This window comes from Caretta caretta, chromosome 1, assembly GCF_965140235.1.
Source record: "Caretta caretta isolate rCarCar2 chromosome 1, rCarCar1.hap1, whole genome shotgun sequence".
Classification (NCBI taxonomy): domain Eukaryota; kingdom Metazoa; phylum Chordata; order Testudines; family Cheloniidae; genus Caretta; species Caretta caretta.
In genome coordinates this window covers 33556883-33572858 of record NC_134206.1, presented here as the reverse complement: position 1 = coordinate 33572858, position 15976 = coordinate 33556883, and the positions used below count along the sequence as shown (strand labels likewise).

General features: G+C 40.6%; 1 protein-coding gene across 14 annotated transcripts in view; it reads right to left on the bottom strand.

Annotated features, from left to right (window-relative positions):
- Window positions 1-1090: 1090 nt before the first annotated feature.
- Window positions 1091-15976, bottom strand: part of YAP1 (Yes1 associated transcriptional regulator) — a 184394-nt gene continuing 169508 nt past the window's right edge. For all 14 annotated transcript variants that reach the window (XM_048843668.2, XM_048843687.2, XM_048843677.2 and 11 more), the window contains 2 exons: window positions 5340-5452; window positions 1091-4608 (listed from right to left, as the gene is read on the bottom strand). In XM_048843668.2, coding sequence (XP_048699625.2) covers window positions 4373-4608; window positions 5340-5452 — 349 coding nt within the window. In that variant the 3' untranslated portion in view covers window positions 1091-4372. The remainder of the gene's footprint in view (window positions 4609-5339; window positions 5453-15976) is intronic.

The following is a 15976-nucleotide window of genomic DNA, read 5'->3' as shown; positions in this document are numbered from 1 at the left end:
GGCAATTTATTCCAGTGCTTAACCACCCTGACAGTTAGGAAGTTTTTCCTAATGTCCAACCTAAACCTCCCTTCCTGCAATTTAAGCCCATTGCTTCTTGTCCTATACTCAGAGGTTAAGAAAAACAATTTTTCTTCCTCCTCCTTGTAACAACCTTTTACATAACTGTTATCATGTCCCCCCTCAGTCTTCTCTTCCCCAGACTAAACAAACCCAATTTTTTCAATCTTCCTTCATAGGTCATATTGTTTTCTAGACCTTTAATCATTTCTGTTGCTCTTCTCTGGACTCTCTCCAATTTGTCCACATCTTTCCTGAAATGTGGTGCCCAGAACTGGACACAATACTCCAGTTGAGGCCTAATCAGAGCACAGTAGAGCGGAAGAATTACTTCTTGTGTCTTACTTACAATACTCCTGCTAATACATCCCAGAATGATGTTTGCTTTTTTTGCAACAGCGTTACACTGTTGACTCATATTTAGCTTGTGATCCACTGTGACCCCCAGATCCCTTTCCACAGTACTCCTTCCTAGGCACTCATTTCCCATTTTGTATTGTTCCTTCCTAAGCGGAGTACTTTACATTTGTCCTTATTGAATTTCATCCTGTTTACTTCAGACCATTTCTCCAGTGTGTCCAGATCATTTTGAATTTTAATCCTATCCTCCAAAGTACTTGCAACCCCTCCCAGCTTGGTATCGTCCGCAAACTTTATAAGTGTACTCTCTATGCCATTATCTAAATCACTGATAAAGATATTGAACAGAACTGGACCCAGAACTGATCCCTGCAGGACCCCATTCATTATGCCCTTCCAGCATGACTCCAATCTTGCAAACATTTGGTCACATTTTTAACTTTAAACACTCTAGTAGTTTCACTGACTTCAATGGACTACTCACGGTTAAAATTAAGCTTGTGTGTAAGCGTTTGCAGGACTGGAGCCTATAATTACAAAAAATGTTATATGGGGATTAAGAGAACAGACAAAAACCGCAATGCAACAAAAAAACAATTCCAATTTGTTTGCCTGATTTAAGGCAATCAAATAGCTTTATCTACTATTAAATGTAAAAACAAACAAGATGTTTTAAGCACAAAGTATATATTTATATCACATAAAACAACTGAAAAAGTATTACATAAAGAAAAATAATGTAACAGAATTTACTTAGGCACCTAACAGGCATGCTCTTATATCTAAAAAGTAACATGGATAACTATATATATTTTTTTGACAAGGGTGCATTTAAGAGTTCTCTAATATAGAACATTTAAAATGTGAAGAGTACTTTTTCAAGATACAGAAAAACAAGTAATTATTTTAGACAGGCACACTGGCTATTTGTATAAAAACCATGCTTGCAAGTGAAAAGTCACTTTAGTACTAATTCACCAGATGTGCAAAAGCTATGTAAAGTGTTAATCCTGTTGAAATTGTCTCTTCTTCTTTTGCATTGCTTCAGTTCCAACACTGATTGGTACAATTTTTGATCCATGTGATTTACTGACACTGTAGCCTGTTCCAAAGCATTTGTCAGCTAAGGTACTGCCATAGCACGGTAGAGTTAATATGCCTCCTCTGTATTCTGAACACAGTATACTTAAATCTAGAAACTATAACATCAGGACAATGATTTTTGTTGTTTAAATATATACATCAATCAGTATAAAATACTACCCAACACACTCTTGTAGATCAAACAAATTTTAACCACTTCATCACTTCTGCTTTTGCAGAATAAAATCCAAATCAGTTTCAGTTGCCAACAGTACAGCATCTCTAAACATTCCCTAATACATGGAAGAGAACGGAAATGTCTTAAAGTTGATTAAAGAATCACAAAACAGGTTTACTGTCAGAGCAATTCAAGAATTCCCAGTTTGTCAGTACCTACCCCAGCAGTGCTATCCAAATATAGTATACGCTATTTAGAGTTTTTACAATAAGAAAACATTCCAAAGTTAAAGCTATGAGAAACACATAAAAGCAAGGAAAAAAACAAACAAACTTGACCCACGCTCATCAAAACTCTGAATTTCCTTGCTTTTGTGGTTTTATGTCAGACCATTCAAGTTATTTTAAACAATGTAGTGTCTTTTAAAATATCTTTTTTTAAGTGGTGGAAGGAAAGAGGGAAGAACTTTTAATGGGAGTGTGAGATGCTCCTATAATCCCTATTATGGACACAATTTACTGTTCCAAGGGCTGTTTCTGTTATTGCGCATGTAAATGGCTTACTAATCTGTGGACTATTGGTATAGTACAATGTGACTGCTGTTAAGATGCCACAGTGGGAATCAACATTTTAAAAACCATACTCTGCAACAATCCACATATGCTTTTGTAAGTTCTGCGTACTAAAATCCTTATGAGAAACAGTAAATGTGTATACTTAGTAGCAATTTTTCACATCTCAATTTCTGTTGCTTTAATTTTTAAAGCAAATTTTAAAACTCCAGAACCAAAGAGTCCTTCTAGGTTAACAGTCTACAAATTATTATAAAATACAGCCATTTAAAGTTTTTGGAGCATAGAAGAACTGAAAGACAACTCAGTCCATTCTTGTTTTTTTTCAATTTACTCCTATATCTTAAACAATGGTCAAGCCCTTTAAAAACAATTTCTTTAAAAAAATTCTTTTCAGGCTGAGACTTCTCATACCAAGTTTCAGACCTGAAGTCTTTTTATGGTCCAGTTATAAACCCTTGAAAATAAGGACTTATGTGAATGCTGACAGACCGCCAAACCCTTAATTACAGAGGTGCTAGCTGGTGCCACTATTTTTATCAAAAATTACTTCATAGCTTATATTGAAAGTTTGATTCATGCTCATTTTGTTCATTTAAAAATACTCTTTGGAAACTGTGTCAACTCCTGCAGATGATTTAGTGTTACATCTTTCCCTGTTAAAATATAGGTAAGTCATATTCATCTCTACCCCTGCACTAAACTCTACTAATATACACTTCATTACCTGCTCATGTCACCATCTAACACATATCTTTACAGTCTTCTACACATAGTGTCCAGGGCTTATTTTTCACCACACAGAACTAAATACTTATTTTGTTTAGGACAGTCTTATTTTTTTTTTTAGTGTTTTCATTACAGGAGAAAGTGAGATGACAATTTAGATGATTTTTCCATGCTAATTAAGGGAAGACTTTTCATTAAGCTTTCTCCCATCATGGACTTCACAATCTAAACTCACTGATTTAATCAAAACTGAAAGCTAACCCAAAGAAATTACTTGTAACAGTCAATTAAAACATGTAGTGTATGGTTTCCGCTACTTTAAAAGGCATTATAAAAGCTTAGATATGACACTTCAGTCTCAAAGTCCTGCAACCAGATACTAGTTTCAAATTCTTGCAAGGAGACATGAAAAATAAGCCACTGGTCATTTATTCTAATGATTACATTCAAAGCTAGCCTTTAAAAATAAAAGTTACAGGCAAAACATAAAACCATATGTACTCACTAGCTATTTAGCTAAAACAGACATTTTAGATATATAAAAAAGCAGACAATTGAGACTTAAATAAGACTATGTGAAATCAGAAAATTTAGATTTCACTATTAAAAAAAGAACACCTACAATTACTTTCCAAGCTACATCTATAATTAAATTCACTAACAAAACAAAACCAAAACTCCTCTGGTTTTTGACTGACAAAAGTTAGCCTAGAGTATGTGGTAAAAATCAAAGTTGATATAAGTTTCTATATAAAATGACTCATGATTTACTATACCATAAAATATGAACAAGAACATTCTGTTGCCTAACAGAAGAGCTAGCAGTAACAAACACTAAATGTCAAACAGTCTTCAGCCCTCCTTTGCGCTATATCTGCAAATCAGTATTGACTTCTTTTGACCAGATACATCTTTTTTGGGCTTTTCAGACCGGTAAGTTGTGTTTTACCACTTGCCACAGGCAGCAGAGGAGACAACTAGCTGAGCAAACTACAAGTGGTGACATGCAGATGTTAACTCACAAATCTAAGTCCTTAGATAAAATGATATGCAAGCGCATATTAGTACAAAAGGAATGGCATTCGTCATCCAAACAGGCTCATCATCCCCCTGCCCCCAATTGAACAGTAGTTGAAACATCAATAGAAAAAGATCACAAAGATGTCTATTCTTCAGAGTCAACTGTGAGAGAGGTCAGCAATCTATAACAGCAGCGATGGACAAGGAAGAGCAAAATGTTGGATGAAAGAATCTTGTTGAATATTTGTTCATTTACTTTTTCTGACCACAAACCAAAAGTATGCCACATTGGCTTGTTTTGAACTTCAGGCACAGATGTCTTATCTCCTTAGATCCTTCACAGATTTACAATGCAGTCTCCCTGAGGCCTCTACAACCAAGTAAGAAAACTCTCTTTATCTAGTTTGGTGGCTGCCAACACAGACTCCATATCATTAAGGATGTCAGAACTCAAAGCCTCCTGCAGACTTGGCATCAGTTCCTCTCCTTCTATATTCATCCCATCTCCTTCCAGTGTCCCAAGGTCCACGTTTGTCCCTGGAATGGCTTCAAGGTAATCTGGGAAACGGTTCTGATGGGAAGGTATGTTACTTTGGCTGATATCGCCTAGTTATAACACAAAGCAAACAGACATTAAACATATTGAAAGTATCAAACCAATACACTTGATTAAGATAACAAATTAAGGGCTTAAATCCTGGTTGCCTTACTCATGCAATTGATCCCATTAATGGCAATCTGATTACTCACATAAATCAAACAGTATTTAATTCTCAATGTACACAGAAAACTCCTCTGGTGTTTACCTTCCCAGTTCCCGAATGTTACCATACACTGATCTTTACAGTATTTGCTGTACATGTACAGTATTCTTATACTACATTCAAGAAAATCAGTTGCATCTTATAGTAATTGAAAGGACATTACATAATTGAGCACAGTAATACTCAAATATGACTTTTTGTCTTCAGCCTAGGACAAGCAACAAAAATATTATTACTCAAAAAGCTAATGCACACGCAATACACACACAATCATAGGATACCAATACTATTTAGGAGAGTTTCCCCTTAGACAGAACCTTTGACTAATTTCTTACAAACAAGTTTGACACAAACTGCACACCTTCTGAATCCTTGCAAGAGACAAAAGTTATGGAAAAGAATGTTGTAATATTTCTGATCTGGTGCATATCCACAAGATAATGCTGTCAAGAATCTCTCAGCTTCCCTGAACTGCATGTTCCTTCTTGTGCACTAATGACTGAGCAAGCAAGAAAGACAAATATATCTGGGGGGAAAAAACCCCCTGCATTATGGGTATAAAGACAAACAAACCTGTATCCATTTCATCAACGCTGTTCAAGAAGTCATCGGGGGTTCTGGGTACACTATAACTGCTCATGCTGAGGCCACTGTCTGTGCTCTCATCTCTGGAGTGATATGTCCCACTACATTAGAAGAAAAGAAGTGGAAGCTGAAGGTGGAGCTTTTCAAAAATGAAGACTGTAAAATGGGCACATTTTGGATCAGCGCGATGGCTTTGATGAAAGTGTACAATGCTGCCACACTGAATCAGAATTAAAAGCTAACATGAGACAGCTGCAACAGTTTAATGACGTTAATTTTAAAAATCTTCACAGGCAGACATTCCTTTTTCTGCTTAAAAGTGAGTTATTTCAGTTTAGTTTGTAAGGAATCTAATTACGCTTCATTTTAAAAGTAGCAAGGTCCAGACTCACAAAAGGTACTTGGGTGCCTAACCCCCCTCAGACTTAAGCACCTAAGTCCAAGTTTTAGGTTCCAGTGTAATCCAGAAAACTCCTGCTTGGCTGCTGCCTAAAACCACGTGCATTTAAGTTTCTGCCTCCGGGCATGTGCACAGCTGCTTCATGCTAGGCATCCAGGTGCCTATCTCCTGACTAAGCCCAGTAGCAATCCATAACTCATGGGAAGATAGGCATTCTACTGTCTTGCCTGTATCACCTGATCTGATAGATGTGCTCGGAGCCTGCCTAATGGACTGGGTCCCATTGGAGGTGGTGAAGGAGGAAGAAGTGGTGGTGCTCACCTGGATTATGGGAGAGCCAGGTTCAATTCCCCCCTCTGCCTGAGGGGGAGAAAGGATTTAAACAGTGGTCTCCCACCTCTCAAGAGAGTGCTCTAACCAGTGAGCTATGGGTAATTATTATGTGAGTCTCCCTCAATCTCTCCTAAGGAAGTTGTTCTACTTTAATTGTTTCTCCAAAGATTAACTGGAGCAGGAGGGCTGAAGCCCCACTTCTCAAGTAAGTGCCCAAACCACCAAGCTACAGTCACTCTCCCTCTCTGTCTGGTCCAACAACCAAGGGCATGTCTACACTACAAACTTAAGTTGACCTATATTAGGTCAATTTACAGCCACAGCGGTAATTACCTCTTGTTTTTAGCCTCTCATGGAGGTGGAATTATTATGTCAGTGTAGTAGGGCACTTACACGGGCAGGAGCAAGGCTATACTGTGTACACTGACATAATCAGGTCACTGTAAACTGCCTTATGTCGACCTAACTCTGTAGTGTAGACCAAGCCCAAATATTCATCCATGGTGGAACAGCTCCAACAGGAAAAATTAAGGGGCCGCACGTCAGACTATTGCATAGCTCAGAGAAGGGGAATGGAACCCAGGTTTCCAACATACCAATTGAATGCTGTAACCAGTGGGCTAAAAGTTATGAGGCTGGCACCACGTCCTCCTCCAGCTATTTTGTGTGGCATGAGATAGACACTTAATGCATTCTCACAAGAAATAACGTAGGCACCTAAGCCGTCTGATCCAGGAAAGGGGTGCCCGGTTGTCGATCACTAGCACATAGGTGCCTCTCTGCAGCAGCCCAGACTTCGTGAGAGAGGCAGGGGCTCAGTCTCTTTAGGATCTTGCACTGGCTAGCTTAGGTGGCTTCCGACCTAGCATGCTCGCTTTTGCAGACTGCATTCTTAGGCACCTATCCCTCCCATGCACTGTATTGGGAGCCTGGTACCTAACTCAGGAGACATGGATTGCACTGCTTTTCCTGTGATTTTCTGGGTGACTAAAAGTTAAGTGCTGTGACTCTCTGTATCACAACACGCAAGTCCCTTTGTGGATCTGAGCCTGTGTGTCTACACAGAGCTTTGTACTTGTTTGAACTAAATCAGTTTGAAAAACATACCTCTAATTAAAACTGGTACAAGTTTGTGTGTAGACAAGACTTAATCACAATATTTATCCCTTGTGTAGGGCATTTTATAAGCATTGCACAAATTTTAACTAAATAAAAAGACAGTAACAATTTGGAAAAAAAAACAACCTCTTTTTTTTGTTTTTGGATAGCCCAATATTATAATAAGTGAAAGCTATGGTTGTCTCTGCATGTGCAATTTTCTAATTATTATCAGCTATTGCACTACTGGGGGCATGGATGAGCGTTCACGTCGCCCTCCCAATCAGTACCCAGCCTGTGCAAGCTAATGATCCAATCAGCATATCAAACTCGACGATGACTCGTGGTCACGTGCCACCTCAGGCATGTTGCACATACCCTAAGGAGAAGACTGTGCTACCACCAATTCAGCTCCACTTTTCATAGCAATAGTGGGAGCACTAATGTAGATCAGCCACTGGAATTGCAACCACTTTAATCTGCTGAGAACAGGTCCTGGCATGGAGGTCAACACACCAGGTGTTACGCGGGGCCTACAGATACTAGCTCTGCTATTGTTGCTTCTACCAGGGGCACCAGGGGGAGTACTATGGTGGGAAGTTTTTAGAAAAATACTAAGGTTACTATAACAGACAATGATTAGAGAAACAGACTAATTGTTCAGTTTGTTTACTTTCTGCATTTGACCAAGTATTACTTTGTATATGGTTAGGTTTCCTGTTTACCTGTATTTTTGTGAGAAAACACATAGTAATAATGTAGAAGATTTTCAAACCACTAACTTCATTCTGAATATCTAGGATGTGTTTCCAGTGGCAACTGTTATTTTCTAGGTTCTGTACAATCATAAAAAGCCATAAAGCTTAGAGTCTCACTCTGATCCTGAAAACACTTATGCATATGAATAATAGCACTGAACTCAACCGGACTATTGATGAGTGTGACTGTAGGACTGGAGTCTGAAAAAATAACCTTCCAACAGCTCAACTTAACTATACAATTTTCAAACCCATATTTCTTCAGATTATGGCAGCATAAAAACCAGAAATCCGTTAGCTGCCTTAATACTCATTTTTTCCAGTTTCAATAAATACTTGAACCCTAATGTAGCTTTTGTGCACAACTTGAATTAACATTCAGACACACACTAACCCTTCTGGTAACGCACTCATGACAAATGTATGGCAGGAGTTTTTGTCACCTATGGACAAGCAGACATGGGATAGCTGACATCTGTTCAACACAGGATGTAAGTAAAATATTGTGAACAAGAAACACCAGACAGATTTATTGAAGACATTTTTGCTATATTATAAAGAAAACATTTTTATAGGATTATTGCTTAATAAAAAGTTTTTCATCTAGATTTTAAAACAGCATATTTGATTAACCATGCAGTATATTAAATGTTTTTTTCCTTAAGCCAGCGGAAGTCATCTGTGTTGTTCAAAGTAATAAATAAGCTATTTAAAATGTCTGTGAAAAAATAGCATTTCTATTTGTGGCATGAAATGCTAAAATTAACTAAATTACTCTAGCAATGAAATTTTCTTGGCTGCTGTGCTCATGCTTGGAACTGCCACCCTCTCCTCTTCCTTCAGATCACTCCTGAAAGCACACTTCCCCTGCCTTTTTAACAGAAATCTCTTGAGAGAGTCACCATTCTGGATGGCCATACCACCCAATGGTATTGTGTGTGTCTAAACTGTCTTACCTGAATAAGACTGGGTGCCTCTCTTGAGAAGAGACTGTCTTTCTATATGTTCATACAAAACAAAGCACAACATTGGGGCTAATGACTGTTACCATCATCACCAATATAGACTCAAACAATTAAAATATTATAGGACTGCAATGTTTTATGTATATAATAATAGAAATTAAAAGGTGGAAAACACCTATTAACTTAAAGATGCATTTGTGTGTGCTCTATCTTAAAATATTAAAACACTACAAAGCCCACAAATGCTAACCATTGCCATTAAAATTGTGTGTGAAATGCTGACAAACCATCACTTTAATTTTTAAAAACTGCTCTAAGTTGGCATCTTCCTCTGAGTCTCCCCCAGGGTGTTTTCTATTTCAATCTATGTAGACTGCAAGCTCTTTGGGGCAGGGTCTTGTACAGAGAACAGCCTGATTTCCCTTGCCAACATACTAGTATAAAACTGATTTATGTTTTTACTGAAAACACTCCTGAGTGTAAAATGCTCAATTCAGAACAGGAATTATATTTAATTAAAATCTCTTAAACAAGGTATTCCAAGTCAAGTGTTACCAGTACACTCTCCTCGAGATAGATATACTACGAACAGTTATAAAAAAAGAATGTTTAACCCAGAAATCCTTTGAAAATCTGCAACAATACAATGCTCTCCTCCCCACCCCACCAAAAAATAAAATAAAATAAAAAAAATCAACAGCTCAATGGGGCTTTGATAAAATGTTTTTGGAGCTGGGACCAGCATGGCTGTGGTTCTTTACAGCAGACACTATTTATTGGCTATTTTTTAGTGTGAATTAAGGCTAGCTTAAAGCTATTTCAAATAGAATCCACCACATGCATCATTTTTTAATTGAATGTGTATGCACCAATATGATTTACTTTACTACATTTATAAATCCACAAACTGAATTTCCATTATCAAAAAGCAGCAAGTAAAGTTGCCAAGGGATTTCACATATAAATATATAACAAGCATTTGAAACCAAGAACTATTTCTCTAAGATCAAATAATGGATTTTGAGTATGTGAAGATATGGCCACTGAAGAATGAATCACAAATACTGAAAGTTTCTCTGCACTGGCTACAATAACTATGCCTTCAAAGCAACTTTTTCATACCAGGAGAGGAAGCCATGACCTACTTCGCAACTACAGCTATTGCGGACAGACTTCTTAATCCACGGAAAATAGCTGAGGGTCCACCACAGGGAGAGATCTCAGGCTCAAGAGATGGAAGAAGAAATAGCTAGGGGAATGAAGTGGTCTTGCTAGCTGAAGAGGAGGGGCATACAGTAATTCCTCGCTTAGCGTTGTAATTATGTTCCTGAAAAATGCTACTTTAAGCGAAACGATGTTAAGCGAATCCAATTTCCCCATAAGAATTAATGTAAATGGGGGGGCTAGGTTCCAGGGAATTTTTTTCGACAGACAAAAGACTATATATGTATATATATATACACACACAGTATAAGTTTTAAACAAACAATTTAATATTGTACACAGCAATAATGATTGTGAAGCTTGGTTAAGGTGGTGAAGTCAGAGGGTGAAAGAGGGTGGGATATTTCCCAGGGAATACCTTACTGCTAAATGATGAACTAGCACTGGGCTGAGCCCTCAAGGGTTAACCCACTGCTGTTAATGTAGCCTCACACTCTACAAGGTAGCACGAATGGAGGGAGGGGAGACAGCATGGCAGAGAGAGACAGAGACACACACCTGTGTGTGAGAGAGAGGTGTGCTTCGCCCCTTTAAGTAGGCAGACCCCACTCTAAGTACATTGCCTTTTAAAGTAGATTAGCAAGTTGAGATAGCAGCTGCTGCTAGCAAGCTCTCTCCATCCTGAGCCCTGTGGTGTTGTCCCCCGCCCCGAGCCTGCCCCCCCTCCCCCGTGGAGATAAGGTACAGAAGCAGGGGAGCAGGAGCAGGGGTAGGGGGATACCCTGACATTAGCACCTCTCTTCCCCCCACCTCTGCACAGCAAGCAGGAGGCTCCCATGAGCAGCTCTAAGGCAGAGGGCAGGAGCAGCACACGGCTGTGGGGGTGGGGAGGGACAGCTGAACTGCCCAGCAATTGATAGCCTTCTGGGTGGCTGCCACACAGGGAACTTAGGGGAGCGGGGAGCTGATGGGGGGCTGCCAATCTACCCTGGTTCCAAGCCCCCACCAGCTAACTCCAATGGGCTGCTCTTTCTGCAAGCAGTGGACAAAGCAGGCGGCTGCCAAACCACGTTATAAGGGAGCATTGTGCAACTTTAAATGAGCATGTTCTCTAATTGATCAGCAATGTAACAACAAAACAATGTTAACCGGGACAACTTTAAGTGAGGAGTTACTGTACTCGGTCCCATCAGAGGAGAACTAGCTGGCTTTAAAAGACAACCGGGATATCAAAAGGACTAAGTGTGTCAGACAAAAGTGGCAGAACTAGGACGGAAGGTTGATGCAAGCATATGTAGAAGACAAATAATTTGGCTGAAAGGATGACCCCACCAAAAATTAGCTTGAAGAAAATAAGCAGTCCTTAACACGCAACTCCTTACATACTATCTCTGCCCCCTGAAAACAGATTCTGTGCCCTGGTGACTGAAGTGGTTTATTTATCTAGGTGTTCAGGAGGCCACTGCTGCTGGAGATTCACTGCAACACCCTCTGCTGCCACATTCTTTATGACCAAGATAGGAAGAAACGTTGGGCAAGAAGCCTCCACCAGGAGTTGGCAACTGCAGACACCATGGAGAAAAGCTGCCAGGAGAAAGGAGCAGGAGCCTCTTCCCTGCTTTGCCAGGAATTCTACCAATGAGTTGTAACTGGTCAGCTCCAGTCTGCAATCAGCAACTTCCTCTGCTACTCACTGTGACATTGCATCCCATAATGCTTCATGGAAATATGCTTATGCATGTATATATGATATAACTATAATATGTTTATGCTACATCTGCCATGTAACATATCTCTGTAAAGGTTATGATTTACTGAATATATTCATCCTATTTGTATGCATGTATCATTTTTGTATTTGAAGTTATGAATATTGGCTGTGTACCTGTTTGATTTTAAGTAGCTTTAGTAAGGCATTTGGTCAGCTTCTTAAGAAAGGAATTTGCAAGTTAAGAGCCAATCAAGAAACACTTACCGGACAATGGAACCTTGGAAGATTCCAATTCACAAAAGAAGTCTACTGTTCAAAGTAGCATGTGAACAATGGCTGCCACCTGTAAAGTTCTGAGTCATGCATGGACACGTAACTTGCCCATGTGACTCCAAAACTCCAGCTTGCAGCTGGATTCTGCGTAGGAGAGAGGAGGGAATCTCTACCCACAAAAGAAAGCCCCTGGGAGACCCCTCCATTTTGTCTTTAGCTGGTTCAAGAGGTAGCCTCTCCACCCCTAAAGGATACCTGAAAGAAACTGGAACAAAGGACAGTAACCATAGGGGTGTGAGTGATTGCTGGACCCAGACTAGAAGGAGGCTAGTCTGTAAAAGAAGCTTACTGTGTTAAGGAAAAGTTAGCACATGTGACTCCATTTTGGTTTGGGGCCCACCATTGTCTAAAAGCAAGCACATCATGCACCAGGAGGAGCGTTCCTTAAATACTGCATTCCTGTGAAAATCCTCCTCCTTGTCTCCAGCCTGCCTTGACTCACGGTATCTGTTCTTTGTCTGTCTCTAACTCCCTATCTCCTGGCCTTTGATGTGAGGCCTCCCATCCTGATAATAAAAGTTACTGATGCATCGCTTTAGGACCATGCTGTGTAATTAACGTACTAGTTTAGCACGAGGAATGCACCAAGCAGGGATAGGTGGTAGATAAGAAAAGGGTTTGTTTATTGGCTAAGGTTTCCGATGCACGAGGGCAACATGCTTTGCTAAGAGGTATATAACCTTTGTATAATCTGTATTCGGGGTCCCCTCCTGGCTAGCAGGGAGGCACCACGCTCGAGCATAATAAACTTGGTGTTTTTTGGGAACTCTGCAGTTATGGACTTTGTTTATGTGCCTCAGCCTAGATTCAAACTGTGCGTGACCTACCAGGTATAATTCGTAGCATTTGTGTGCATGTCCTACCAGATGTAATTCGTAGTATTTGTGTGCGTGTCCTATCAGGTATAATTCGTAACAGCTGGAACATCTCTGAGGATGAGTTTTCATCTGTAATCACTTTCTTAGGCCTGGTCTATGCTACGGGGTTAGGTCCAATTTAGCCACGTTAGGTCGATTTAAAAATGACTGCGTCCACACAACCAACCCCATTCCATTGACCTAAAGGGCTCTTAAAATCGACTTCTGTATTCCTCTCCGACGAGGGGAGTAGCGCTAAAATTGACCTTACTGGGTCGAATTTGGGGTAGTGCGGACGCAAATCGACGGTACTGGCCTCCAGGAGCTATCCCAGAGTGCTCCACTGTGACCGCTCTGGACAGCACTTTGAACTCTGATGCACTAACCAGGTACATAGGAAAAAGCCCCAGGAACTTTTGAATTTAATTTCCTGTTTGGTCAGTGTGGCGAACTCAGCAGCACAGGTGACCATGCAGTCCCCCCAGAATTGTAACGCGCAGAATGTTTCTACGCTCCTCCTATCATCTCCGCCCCCGAGGTTATCACAGATTAGAAGACGAAAAAAAACGCACTCGCGATGACATGTTTTCCGAGCTCATGCAGTTCTCCTGCACTGACAGGGCACAGCTTAATGCATGGAGGCATTCAGAGGCAGAGGCCAGGAAAGAATTAAGTGAGAGTGAAGAGCGAAGGCAGGACACGATGAAGCGTCTGTTGGAGCTGCAGGAAAGCCAAACAAGAGCACACACCCCCACTGCATCCACTGTATAACTGCCTACCCTCCGCCCCCTGTTCCATAGCCTCCTCACCCAGACGCCCAAGAATGTGCGGGTGGCGAAAGAGGCTCTGGGCACCCAGCCACTCCACTACAGAGGATGGCCCAAGCAACAGAAGGCTGTCATTCAAACAGTTTGATTTTTAGTGTGGCTACAATAAGCAATGGGCCTTGTCCTTCCCTCCTCCCCCACCCCACCCAGGCTACCTTGTCTGTTATCTCAGATTTTTATTTTTTTTTTTTAAATTCAGAAAGAAAGAACGCATGGTTTCAAAACAAGAGTTACTTTATTTTGAAGCGGGGAGGGTGGCGACATGTACCCAAAACCACCCCCGACAACGTTTTTGCCCCATCAGGCATTGGGAGCTTAACCCAGAATTCCAATGGGCAGCGTAGACTGCGGGAACTGTGGGATAGCTACCCACAGTGCACCACTCTGTAAGTCGATGCTAGCCATGGTAGTGAGGACGCACCCTGCCGACTTAATGCGCTTAGTGTGGACAAACGCAATCGACTATAAAAATCGGTTTCTAAAAATCAACTTCTATAAAATCGACCTAATTTCGTAGTGTAGACAAGGCCTTACGGTATTAGGTTTAGACTTGTGTGTTTTATTTTATTTTGCTTGGTAATTCACTTTGTTCTGTCTTTTATTACTTGGAAACACTTAAATCCTACCTTTTGTATTTAATAGAATCACTTTTTACTTATTAATTAACCCAGAGTATGTATTAATACCTGGGGGGGTGGAGGGAGGGAGGCAAACAGCTGTGCATCTCTCTCTATCAGTGTTATAGAGGGCGAACAATTTATGAGTTTATCTTGTATAAACTTTATACACCGTAAAATTCATTTATTTGGAGTTTGAACCCCATTGGCAACTGGGTACCTGAGTGTTGGAGACAGGAACACTTCTTAAGCTGTGTTCAGTTAAGCCTGCAGCTTTCAGGGGACATGGTTCAGACCTGGGTCTGTGTCTGTAGCAGGCTAGTGTGTCTGGCTCAAACAAGGAAATGTTCTGAAGTCCCAAGCTGGCAGGGAAAATGGGTTCAGAGGTAGTCTCAGCACATCAGTTGGCAGTGCCCAAGGGGTTTCTGTGATCCAACCAGTCACACTCACACCTGACAACAGCAACACCGTCTCATGGATTTACCAAAAACTCTTTCATTTAACTACTTTGTTACCTCAGCCACCCTATGACAGTATCCCCCAGGTGTTCTGAGACTCACATGGTTAAAAATTTAAGGTTCCAGTTGCTTGGTGATGGGTGTGAATATTAATTTCTGAACAACAACAATAACAAACAACCCACCCTCTGGATTCTGTCCTGTGACATTTATTTCATAACAATGGAGGTTTCCTGTACTTTATGCAGTAGTTAACTGATTTAGTCCCAGGAATAAAATATGGATTCTGGGGTTTTTTTGGGCACTTATAAACAGTTGGCCAAAACCATCTCTTGTAGCTTGTCTGTTTGATAATTTTAAAGCATTAAAGACCAGAATGAAGCACCTGCAATCGCGTAATCACTCTGACAACCTACATCAAAGACAGCTATCAACATGGGCTCAAAACAGCTGCAGCCTTTGTGGCTCTGTCCTCAGTATGCAACATGGTTTGGCAGGATGGCCTGTTTCTGAAAGCATCAAAAATACTGCCTTGCAGAACACTGTGCCTACTGACAGAACAGACCAGCAGACCTCATCCAATGAGTAACGGGCTCCCACAAGGATCTGTCTTGGCACCTTCGCACTTGGATATTTATATCAGCAATATGCCATCAACCCAGTCAAAGAAACTTGGATATGCAGATGATGCCACAGTTGCCACCCAAATGGAATGCACACTCTCAGAAGATTTGAAAAAAACGAAAGTGAACTATTGGTTATGGTGACTCCAACCACAACTTCAAAAATGCGGTGTCTGCATTCCACAACATGCAAAGAAGCACTGGAATGTCATCTTCTGCAACAACTTTGGCAAGAGGATTTCCCAAAATATTTTGAAATGGTTCTGAATTGCACCCTTACATACTGCCAACATCTGTCAAAGTCGGCTGTCAATATAAAAACTACAATATAATCCAAAAGCTAGCTGGGACCAGATGGGTGGCAAGATGCTTACACCTTGCTGACAGCCAGCTTGGCCCTTGTCTGCTCAGCAGCTGCATATGCTGCATATCAGTATGGGCAGTTGGCGCAAATATGAAACCTGTCGACGTGCAATTGGAC